The sequence below is a fragment of the Mycteria americana genome, chromosome 6 (assembly GCF_035582795.1).
Source record: "Mycteria americana isolate JAX WOST 10 ecotype Jacksonville Zoo and Gardens chromosome 6, USCA_MyAme_1.0, whole genome shotgun sequence".
Classification (NCBI taxonomy): domain Eukaryota; kingdom Metazoa; phylum Chordata; class Aves; order Ciconiiformes; family Ciconiidae; genus Mycteria; species Mycteria americana.
Genome location: NC_134370.1, coordinates 20,386,566 through 20,398,300, shown reverse-complemented (window position 1 = coordinate 20,398,300; position 11,735 = coordinate 20,386,566). Strand labels below are relative to the sequence as shown.

At 45.0% G+C, this 11,735-nt stretch overlaps 1 protein-coding gene across 1 annotated transcript; it reads right to left on the bottom strand.

The window, feature by feature from the left end:
- Positions 1–208: 208 nt before the first annotated feature.
- Positions 209–10,915, bottom strand: SLC16A12 (solute carrier family 16 member 12). The gene is made up of 6 exons (XM_075504098.1): positions 10,715–10,915; positions 8,535–8,638; positions 7,079–7,222; positions 3,241–3,832; positions 1,873–2,132; positions 209–745 (listed from the first exon to the last, which is right to left on the bottom strand). Exons 1-6 carry the CDS (start codon positions 10,822–10,824, stop codon positions 483–485), a joined length of 1,473 nt encoding a protein of 490 aa, XP_075360213.1. The 5' UTR covers positions 10,825–10,915; the 3' UTR covers positions 209–482.
- Between the last annotated feature and the right edge of the window lie 820 nt (positions 10,916–11,735).

Here is an 11,735-nt window from a genome sequence, read left to right as displayed (position 1 = left end):
GCAAACAGTTTGATGCAGACTGATAAATGTGGAGGTTTTTTGGTGCTGTGTATGATTAGTCATTAGTCTATTGAAACATAATAGACCAGAACACCAAAAAGATTATTTCATTAATACTATTTCTGAAATAATTTAAGCTTTATTTTTCAGTTTTGGTGACTGATTATTTTTTAGTTTTCTTTTGATTATAGCCAATTATCATCTTTGAGATTACCTGTAGCATCAACATACTGCATTTCAAATAAATCCGTGAACAATTGTATCTACAAACTCTCTTTATTTTCAGTCTAGCTTTCTTCTATTACTGCATTAACTTGGTATTACTGTTGCTGTATGTAGATTTTAGCCAACTAAAACACGATGGAAAAATCTAATTGAGAGATGCCTTGTTTCACAGGAGTAGTATCTTCAACAGCGTAGCACTACAGAGCCAGCCTCCATCTCAGTCACGGCTGTGCAGTGCTGAATCCTGACAGCGCTTGTCATCTGTTACTGTAGCTGTTTGTATCTGCAGCCAAAAATTCAACATCCTTTTGGTCTAATTGTGCTGTGACAGAATAAGCTATTGCTCCATTTGTCCAGATGTGCTGTTTGGTGCCAGTGTCATTGGTGAGCGACCGCAAATGCGTTCTTTTGATTTTTTTTGCTAGTCTTGCAAAGCACAATAACGTTGAACTAAATATCATAGAAAATCCACACAGGAGGAATGATGCAGTATAGCTGCCAGTTGTGTCCACAAGCCAACCTGTAGGAAAACAAGTCATGGGTTTTTAAAGGCCCACCAAAATTCTGATAATTTACAAATCCTGTGATCAACAGGAGTTTTATAAACTTCTGGAGTTATCACATATAAATACAATCAAACGATACGGGTTTACATCACCGTCATTATACTTTTACCTCCTGGGGGAGGGAGGAATTTGTCCTCAGCAGGCAGATAAGATTTTTATGGGCTTTTGTTTAGAGGTCAAACCCATGAGAAAAGGCACAGCAGTCATCACCACAATACTAAATAAACATCTTTCAACTGCATGGATTTAACTGGCAGTCTTTAGACATGCTTAGAGAGCCCTGGGATTAAATATTGTGTGCATGAGAGCCTCATACAGAAACATCTAGTGAGCTATGCCCTAGGCTCATGCATCACTTAACATAATTCCATTTTGCAATATTTTTTGCTATGGAAAATTAAATTAAAAGCTTCAGAAGCAGGGACTAATTGGGAATTGATGTGAACAGCAGACAAAATATGAAAGACATATATATGTCCGTTTGAAAAAAAGATCTCTGTCCTTCCACAATATTCAAAACTGTGTCAAGTTCTTTCTAAATAATAATAGGAGTACAGCTTTCATCCTTACTTCGCTGTAATGGAACCAATGGGGAAAATGATGGTTAGATATTACAGTGGTGAGCCTGTGACCAAACAGTAGTAAAGCTGACTCACCCACCTGTTCAAAGCAGTCTTGAGTTGAAAAGATCAAGTCCTCCACACAAAAACACTCCTTGGAATGAAACTCTCTTTAGGTTACATTTTCAAAGTCATGTAATTTCACTGTGAAATCTTTTGTTCCTTCTACTTGCACAATTTCTGAACTACGTGAAGTGGTGATGTAACAGCTCTTAGAAGCCCCATTCCATACTGGTTTGTTTTTTAAATTTCAACTCACTCTATATGTAAGAAATCATCCCATCAAGACAGGGCTTAAGTGGGTTCTAGAGTCTTATAAAGGTCTAGATGTGTTATTTCCCTGCCCGGGGGCTACCTCCACATTCAGCATGCATTTGCTGTCCTTCCTCTCCTTTTACATCACATCAACAGGTAAATCTGAAGTAGTGGTAAGATTATAGGAAAGTCATTTGTGAACTGACCTGCAACAGGTGGGCTCACTAGGTATGGTATGGCATGCAGAAAGCACACGACACCCAGTGCTGATGATAAGGAAGAAGTTCCCACTACATCTGCCGTCACGACGGGGATCAGCGTTACATAGGCTCCATCAAAGTAGCCAAAGGTAAATGAGAAAGGCACAAGCAAGGGGAAGTTTTGGAGAACTGGCAGGAAAAGACAACAGAGGCCATCCATTCCCACAGCAAAGAGGTAGCAAAAGTGCCGGTGCTTCTTCAGACACCTGCAAATTTCAAAACAGAAAATAAAAAGATTATCACTGGACACGGCATCTCAGTTTCTATGCGCTGGCACGCAGCACTTCAGTTTCTCTCCTTCTCTTTTATATAGCTCAAATTTAAGTCCATTTTCTTACACAGTCTTCAAGACGAAAAGCTCAGCACTGATGAGTCCAGCTAGGGAAAGCTGCCCACCTACAGCTGCAGAAACATCTGGTAAGCAGCAGCCCATGCTGCCTGCCGTATTCTTCAGGCTGCCCCTAGTGAGGGGAGCTGCTCTGCTGCCGGGATTTTGCAGCCCTCTGAAGTTTCAATGTTCAAAGCAGTATTCCATCAAGCTTTACATACCAGCTGAGCAAGATGCTCCCAGTATTATGCAAAAAAATATTACAGTATACCTCTCTTAGCTGTCATCCTTTGCCTCAGCCTTTAAACACTGGAGTTAGCATGAGCTAAGTGAGATGGCAATTCCCTTTCTCCCTGCCCCACAAAACCAATGACTGATTTTTCCCACAGACTGAATATGCACAAAGAATGTGTCCTTTAGAATCAAAAGCCTTCTTAATTTAGGCAGTCTCTACTGATGTTACAGCTGCTGCACACAGATGTTTGGAGTGAGCTGAGTTAGCAAAGCATGGTGAGTTCTCATATACTGGAAAACATATAACAACTTTAGGTCAGTTCTTCTGAGTATATGCCTGACAGTGTTGGGCCAGCCCCTTGATCCTTTTCCATGACTTCTGTGCCTCCCCAGCGGCACAAAAGAGATGGAAAGGCAGAGGAAGTAGAGTGAGATCCTCTAGGAAATAGGTACAGAGGATCATGCTCAACATACCTCAGGCAGGGGGTTACATTTCCACTGTCAAATGCAAGAGCTTTGCACAAACACATCATTTCTTCAGGAAAAAAAGAAGTTAAACCAGCAGAACTGAACAAGCTCAGAAGAAACAAAAACATTAAACAGTAAGCATTTCTGAAAGTTAGACTGTGTGTTGGGGTTTTTTTTGAGAAGTTACACATCCTACAGAAAGAGTCTTTTATATGTATTACACTTCACTTGCATCCAGCCTCCCACCAGCTAAAGCTTACACTTGCTTAGCCGTAAGCCATTACCTTCTGTCTGTTAGCCATCCAAAGGTGATATTACCAATGATGTCTATGACACCAAGTATGGACATGAGGAAGGCAGCCTGGTGATGACTCACTCCAACGCTCAAAGCATAAGGCACTAGGTAGACAAAAAGAGGGCTACAGCCATATGCCATAAATAAAACCGACACTGCCAGCACCATGAAGCCTGGCATCAGTAAAAAGTCATATTCCTTCCATGAACAGTAGCATAAACATTCATGAGACCACGCTTTGATTAAAGGTGAACAGATGGACGTTCGCTTTAAGTCTTGTTTCTGTGCTTCGGGAACATAATCCTGTTCAAGAAACTCAGGAGCAGTTTTACGGTCCTCCTTAAGAGCAATAGGCCGCATCAAGGCACCACAGACACAGAGGTTTAAAACAAAACCTCCCAGGATGAGTAAAGCTCCACGCCAGGAAAACTGCTCAATTAAGAGCTGGACCACAGGGGCCAGGATGAAAGTACCGATTCCACTTCCTGACATGGCTATTCCATATGCCAGCGCTTTCTTTTTGTTGAAATATTTGCCCACCATCGCGATGGCTGGAGAATAACAGAGTGCAAACCCAAGTCCTAGAAGAGAAAGCACAGTACAGATGGCTTGATACTCAGCATGACATATGGAACACATTAAATTAAACCATATAACCTACTTTCATTAGCACAAATGAATAGGAAGCTTTTTCTGATTCTGTATCACGCAGCTCAGTCACAGTGTGAAGAGAAACCAGGATGACTCCTTTCTTCCACTGTCAGGGTCACTGACTTGACAAACTTAACAGATCATCATTAATCCACGATAACAAGGCTCAGAAAGAAGTGATGGGGTTCACTTAACAAGAAGAAGGACGATCAATAAACATCAGAGAAATAGCGTGTCAGCCTCTCCTGGATGCAAGATGAGGTCTTGCCCCACGGGCTGGGCAGATGCTGGCACTGGGCACACTGTCCCGATGAGGCACCAGTTTGTGTTTTGGTCTGTTGCAACCCTGAACATTAGTTTTCAGGTCTCTGAAACACAGTACAAAGAGTCTGTCTCTGTTACTAATATTCCACAATAAACCTTTTTTAAGCAGCTAAACAAACTCCACACAGCAGCTGCTTGGAGGCCTGACCATTTTAAATCCCTGCCTGCAAGTAAAGACAGGGGAGAAAAGCCTCAGAAAACAAAGCCATGTCCAATTTAGTAAACACATAAGATCCATCTCTTGGACTGGGAAAAAGATTGTGGTCTCTGCTGCAGAACCAGAGAGCAAATTTTAATCATCAAATGCTTGCCCTAAACACTAAAACTTATAGCTCTGAATCTGCTGCAGAAATGAGGTCCTGACTAGGGTTTTGGAGCATGTCCTACACTGAGGGTAAAACACTCCCCACTGCCCTTGGCAGAACTTGCCAATAGAGGAGATAATCAGCCAGTGCCGTAACCAGCTTGCCACATCCTCCTCAAAGACCGCACCCCGCCGGGCAGGCACTAAGCCTGCCAGGACAGGATAAGCGGATTAGAGGGACTCTGGGTGGTGGGTGCCTGCTCTGGCAGCCCTCAGAAGGCGAGGGGAGGAGCAGGGCAGAGAGCTGGGGTTGGACCTGCAGGACCTGCTGGGGTTGGGTGCAAGGTCCTGCACTTGGGCCACAGCAACCCCATGCAACGCTACAGGCTTGGGGAAGAGTGGCTGGAAAGCTGCCAGGCAGAGAAGGACCTGGGGGTGTTTGTTGACAGCCAGCTGAGTATGAGCCAGCAGTGTGCCCAGGCGGCCAAGAAAGCCAATGGCATCCTGGCTTGTATCAAAAATAGTGTGGCCAGCAGGACTAGGGAAGTGATTGTGCCCCTGTACTCGGCACTGGTGAGGCCGCACCTCGAATACTGTGTTCAGTTTTGGGCCCCCCACTACAAGAGGGATACTGAGGTACTGGAGCGTGTGCAGAGAAGGGCAACGAAGCTGGAGAAGGGTCTGGAGCACAAGTCTTATGAGGAGCGGCTGAGGGAACTGGGACTGTTTAGCCTGGAGAAAAGGAGGCTGAGGGGAGACCTCATCGCTCTCTACAACTACCTGAAAGGAGGTTGTAGAGAGGTGGGGGTCGGTCTCTTCTCCCAGGTAACAAGTGATAGGACAAGAGGAAATGGCCTCAAGTTGCGCCAGGGGAGGTTTAGACTGGATATTAGGAAATTTTTCTTCACCGAGAGGGTTATCAAGCATTGGAACAGGCTGCCCAGGGAAGTGGTTGAGTCGCCATCCCTGGAGGTATTTAAAGGACGTTTGGATGAGGTGCTTAGGGACATGGTATAGTGGTGGTCTTGGTAGTGTTAGGTTTATGGTTGGACTCGATGATCTTAAAGGTCTTTTCCAACCTATATGATTCTGTGATTCTGTGATTCTGTGATTCTGTGACCTGTGTGGGCAGCAGAGCCAGAGGAGCAGCCCTGAGCTAGACATCATCATGCGAGCTGTGAAGATCATACTCTATTTGGCGTACACACCATTTATTTTTTAGTGAGATTGTAGGGGGAAATAGGTCCCTAAAAAAGCCAATAAATGTTCTGTGAACAGTGGAAATGCAAAGTTTGGGGCTGAAAACATTTTCATACCTCTTAGAAGGAACTCTGCTACTTATTGCCACTCCCCTGTCTCACCTCTGCTTCACTCCTCACAGTTTCAAGTCCTGCAGCTTTTATGGATTTAGACCTTCACCAGTTATGCTCCCACCTCCTCTCTGGGTTGGGGCACCACCTCTTGCCTTTACCAACAGTTCACCTCTCCATTAATCAGTCCCCACAGACTAGAAGTTCACTGCTTGTAGAATTGGCTCTTTACAACTCCATGTACAAATTGCAACTGCTTTTCCTCCTCAGTATTCACAGGGGTTCTTGCTAAGGAAGCCTCAGTGGCATTAGCATGGTATGTGGTACAGTCCCTCGAGTTACAAGGAGCCTTTTTATTTGTTATGAACACATTTGTCAAAGATTAACATTGTAATACAGGAGTGACATGCACTACAATAAGGATTTTTTTTTTTTTTTAAACAAATAAGCTGTTGGCAGCATGTGAACTGCAGTAATTCCACCAACTTGTTACTAAACAGCAGGGGACCAAGTACAAGGGCTTATATCACCGTGGCTACCAGGTCAGTATTAATGAGGAAGGAATGTCAGTGTGACCACTGGCACCTCTCAAGTTCCTCTGTGCACAGCAAACACAGGGAGACAGGACAGAGCAAAGATATTTGTTACCACCATACCTGAAGGCAAACGGAGGAGCTGCTACAGCAACACTACCAACCAGCAATTTGTTTGCTTTTCAAACGGAATGTAACACAGACAAAAATAAGGTGCACAGCTGAGGTACCAGGTATTCACCCAGTGCTCCTCTGCCCGCTTACTCTTTTGTTTTGATTTAAACTTTTTTTTTTTAAACATGCAAATATTTGGGGGCAGTCTAGGACTCCTACCATAACAAACTCCTCCCAAATCACAGGCAGAAAAGGAAACATTTTTGTGTATCACCTGCAACAGGAGTCCTTCCTGACCTCCCATAATTTCAGAACTTTATCCATAGTCCTCTCTCTAACAGAAGTTGAAGAGTTGCTTTTGCAGCGTGCTGCATTTGGGCTGTATGAGATTCACCGAGTGCTGAAGCCCTCACAGGGGCAGCCAAAGCCTCTCCTTTACAATGAAGAGAACGGGGCTGAGCATCTCTACTGACCAGTGTGGTGGCAATATGACATGGAGAAGAGATCACCCCTCTTGAAAGGAAGTACCATCATTTTTAACATTCCCGTGTTTTTTCCCTGGCAGGAACAAAGAGGTTGAATGCTTCCTACCTGTAAGGACTCCTAATGATAAGTAGAGATGTTCCAGGCTGGTAGCAAATGAACTCAAAATTAGTCCAGTAGATGCAAGCAGGCCTCCTAGCATGATACCAACTTGGCAGGATACATGATTACTGATTAAACTCCCAAGTGGGGCTTCAAAGAAACAAATAAAGCTGGTAGTTAATGGCAGGTGCTCACACACAGTTTGTTGCAAGAGTCATCAAGGAAAAGGAAGCAGTAGGCAAGCAGGAGAAAACGGTGATCACAGCTACACAGAGTCGTCTTCCAACATCCCCCTAGCACAATGGTGTGAGCACCAAAAAACTTCTAAAAATAATTTTCCTGAAAGTCACGATAAAACTGAAATTTACAGTAGCTTTCTCAGCAGCTATTTTAGTAGATCAAAGTCATTATGGGACACAGCTACTCTGCAGTTTTTGGGGTCAAGAGAGGCCACAGCGACAGCCCACACTGTTCATTACTCCACTCTTACAACACTGAGACCTTCCCCCACCTGGAATTTGCACTTCAGCCCCCAGTAACTTCAGGTGTCCTTCCTCGCTCCTCCCTGGCCCTGTGGGCTCTGCGCCAGACCCAAACAGGAGAGGTCTTGCATCTTTTGGACCATCTGCAGTGCTGCTACCCCTCTCCTGCACTTCTCCAACGTTGATGGCTCCCAGATTGCCCTGCCTCTACCATGGGGTGTCACCACCAGCCCTCTCCCTCTCTGCTACCTGCTATGCCAGGGCAAGGTTATCCTTATATCTTATGTCTTATATCCTTATATCTTATGTCTTATATCCTTATATCTTATGTCCAAGGTTATCCTTTTTCCCCCAAGATACAACCTGGCTGACACAGGAGAGTTGCTATGTCTCATTCCAGCTGTGTCCCTGTGCCTTCACAGCAATTCTCATGGATTAACCCTCTTCCACAGGATTAGGGCATGGATTTTCACCTAGCTGTACAGTTTTAAAGTAAACCCATGAGAAATTCAGTACAACTGCTGCATTGATGCATGTCATTTTCAGTAACACTAGATTTTCTTTTAAGGGAAAAGAACACACATTTTAAACATACAAGTTTGCTAAAAGGAGGACGACTGTGACTTGATCTGAAAGGAAGATGTACATCCTGTGCTAAATCTCAAACATGATTCCACTCAAAAGGCAAAAGAAACAAGAGCTCAGTTAGTAGCTCTCAAACACAACTTGTCCCACTAGACCTCAACAAAAGTACATTTCTGAAAACTTAGATCATTTGACAAAACAAAGTTCTGCTTCTTTTCTATGGTATGAAGACACTCCCTTCCCCCATGCGGGGGGAAGCAGCTTGGATATACCGTACCCCAGAGACCCCACAGTATCTGTCTTTCCCAGCTGACTCCACCAACTTGTGAACACACTAAAACCAGATGGAGCTGAAGAAAAAGCAGCCACATTAGTCTTAAAAGGGTAATACACACCACAGAGCATCGTAGTACAGTCAACAATGGAGTGGATCCAAGCCGTTCTGGCATAATCCTGCCCAAAGTATGCCTGGAACTCCACAAAAAAAATGGAGATGCACCTAGGAAAGAAAACATGAACACCAATCTGTTGAACATGGGATATTTGCCTCACAGAAAACACCAGTCTCACTCTTCAGGTATAAAGCGTACCCACTTGAAGGTCCTCTCCAGCTCCCAGGAAGATCAAATCTGTGTTTTGCCTAAATCCCAACGAGATGGAGAAATTTTTAAACAGTTTCTAAGGGATATTGGAAATGAAGGGCTACGATAATGCATGAGGGACAAGACATGAAATGATGTGTGCAAGCTGAATAATTCTAACAGTACTCTGTGTAAGGCGCCTAGGGCTAGGGGTGATTCAACCAGAGAAGAATCCTTGCTTTGCACTGGCAACAACTGAATCACAAATTGGTGTCCGACTATCATCCCAACAGTGGGATTAGACAATTAGGCTGATGTAGAACCTAATTCAGACAGATAAATACTCCAGAGAGATTATGAACACTATAATACCACATGTTTCTCACGGTGGTATCTGCTGCTAGATTTTTATGACTCATATTATTTTTAACTGAAATGAAATTGAAGTTGTAATTATGACCAGCAATTTATGGCCCACATCATGGTGTTGCTTCCCTGATACACAAAGCCCCAGGGCTCCTCAGTTCTTCACTGACCTTGTTGCTCACTAATGGTGGCATTCACATCTCCACAAACTGGCAGGGCAGGGCCAGCATAGTACCTATAAAGCCAACACCACCTATAGCTGTATGTTCATAGATGCACAAGTGCAAAGCAAGTGAAAAGCAACTCCTCATGAACAGAAAATCAAAACACAGCAGGAGCCCACGGACCTTCCAACTGTTTATTAAAATGCTTCCAGGAGAGGTTACTTTGCTCTGCTTAATGAGTGTTACTGTTCTAGCTGTCCCTGCAAGGGAACGGATTAAAAGGCTGCATAGTTTCATTCTGGTTTCTGGATCAGCAAGAGACCCCTTTTCCCCCTCTCTTTTTTCTTCCTGCAAATCAATGAACCACCACCTTCTTCAGCTTTTTTCTTGCACATACTTCGTTCTTGTGTATATTCTAGATGTGTGCCAGCCATTAGATGATTTCTTGGATGTAACGTATTTCACATGTGAAAAAGGAATTAAATCCACTAGGAAATCTCTATTGTTATTACAGAATTGGTACATTTGCATACATAAACTAACACTGTGTCAACATTTCCATGCCCCTTTTATGCTGTTGACTCCAAGACCCTAGACTTTAGATTCCTAAACCTGGTAGCTTTATTTTAAAAGAAATGTAAAATTTAGGTAGGAAACACTGTGTTTACATTATACTGACTGCCCAACAAGACACTGTCTCAGTGTTCCTCACTCACCAGGGTGCCTGTCTCTCTGCTTAATATAGCTTAAATGTCCACGTTCACACACACCAGGTTCTTCTGCCTCCAGTCAACATCAAAGTCACCCAACAGCAGCTGTGGAAGCCATCTCACCCCAGATGTATACATTACATTTGTGCAAGGCAGCCGTCTATTCCTGTTCCTTCTATTTTTGAGAAAATATGTTCTGCATATTTTGGATACCAGAAGGGTATAGAGAGGGGCCTCCTCTCCGGGGCACGGACCTTCTCAGGCAGGATTGTACCCGAAATGCTTGCAGTAGGAGAAGGGGGTATTTAGAGGTTTCTCGGATGGACTCAGGAGCCAAGCAAATCCACTGGGACTAGCAAAAATGAGCACAGCTGTGGGGTCAGAGGGACACAGCAGACCCAAAGAGACCCTACATGATTCCTCCCTCCCCGACCAAACCACCACAACCTGAAATAACGCTGCCTGCCCGAGGCTTAGATTTCGCAAAAAATCAAGGAGAGGGTGTTGAGAGAGAGAGAGCAGCTGTCAGAGGAGGCGAGACTAAAACCAGAGGGCTCATAATCCCTCAACCATCCCCACAACCTTAGGGATTTCGGGAAGCCTTTAAAAATGTAGCAAGAGAGAGGTTTGTAGCTAGCCAGAACAACCCCTGCAGCTGCGGGACATCGGAGAGATCCCAAATCCTCTTCCTAAGGGGAAAAAAAAAGGGGTAATGCCACAAACAGGTCAGAAAGACAAGAAGCAGCCCCTTTACCTCGTCACGGCCCTGGTACAGATAGTGACAAGGAAGCAGCCGGCAACGATCATCCACCCCCAGCCTCCGTCGGGAGGGCCGGCGAGCCGGGCCTGCCGGTGCGAGGCCATGGCGATTCCTCCCTCCTCCCCGCCTCAGTGGCAGGGGCCGACTCTGGCCGGCTCGCCCAGCGCGGGCCGCGGCTGCCTGGCACATGGGTTACTGGCCATCTGAAGGGAGAGAGAGAGAAAAAACAGGCAGAGAGGGAATCAGGGTACATCGCACGCACTGTAACCTGCACGGCTGGGTTAGGACATACTGCTTCAGCTTTACTGCATAAAAGCGAGGGTTTTCTTTCAAACGCAGTTTATGAAAATTTGTTGGAAGCAAGAGCGCTGTCAGAATTTGGCCCCGTGTCCGGTATCATTTATTTCAGGGTAATTTGCCCAGCAGTTGCATCCTAGCACACGATACCCTTTTGCCCCACAAATGCCACAGCACGTACGTGTAAGTCACAGACGTCACTGGTGCCAGTCACTGCAGCTCATTTACCTGCACTGGGCTCCCCCGGCTCACGCCAGTCCCTGGCCTGAATTGTATTTTCAAGGAAGCTATTCTTCCTTCTACACAGTTTAGTGCAAAATTTTTGTTTGAGGGAATACAGTTTTCACCTTTGTATGAAAAGGGAATATTCGCTGCAAAATCAGAGCAGATCTGATGATGAAATGCCCTCGTTCTCAAAAGCCAAACCTTAGATGAAGGCCGTAATCAGGCAGGACGTGGTGACTTCATGTTCTGAGCATGGACAATTCACTGAAGGTTAGAGCCAACCTGTCCCCCGCTTCCATCCACATAAAGCAGTGTCTGCATCCAGGCCATGGCGTGGGCTCTAAACGCACGCTGAATGCTGCAGGAGACCAAGCGACACCCACTGGGCCCTACATGAGTAACCGAGTCGTGTGTGTGGGAGCAGCTTTGCTAACGCTGTGGGTGTCACCAGCAGCATGGGACCAACAGCCCTTAGTCCTTTCTGCATCCGTGA

Bases quoted from the DNA above. Each gene is read 5' to 3' on its own strand.
- SLC16A12 (XM_075504098.1), bottom strand. From the start codon at position 10,824: ATGGCCTCGCACCGGCAGGCCCGGCTCGCCGGCCCTCCCGACGGAGGC. The intron at 7,223-8,534 runs GTGTGTATTACC...GTTTCTTTGAAG, and splicing joins CTGTACTACGATGCTCTGTG to CCCCACTTGGGAGTTTAATC. The intron at 746-1,872 runs GTCAGTTCACAA...GTTTTCCTACAG, and splicing joins AGTGAGCCCACCTGTTGCAG to GTTGGCTTGTGGACACAACT.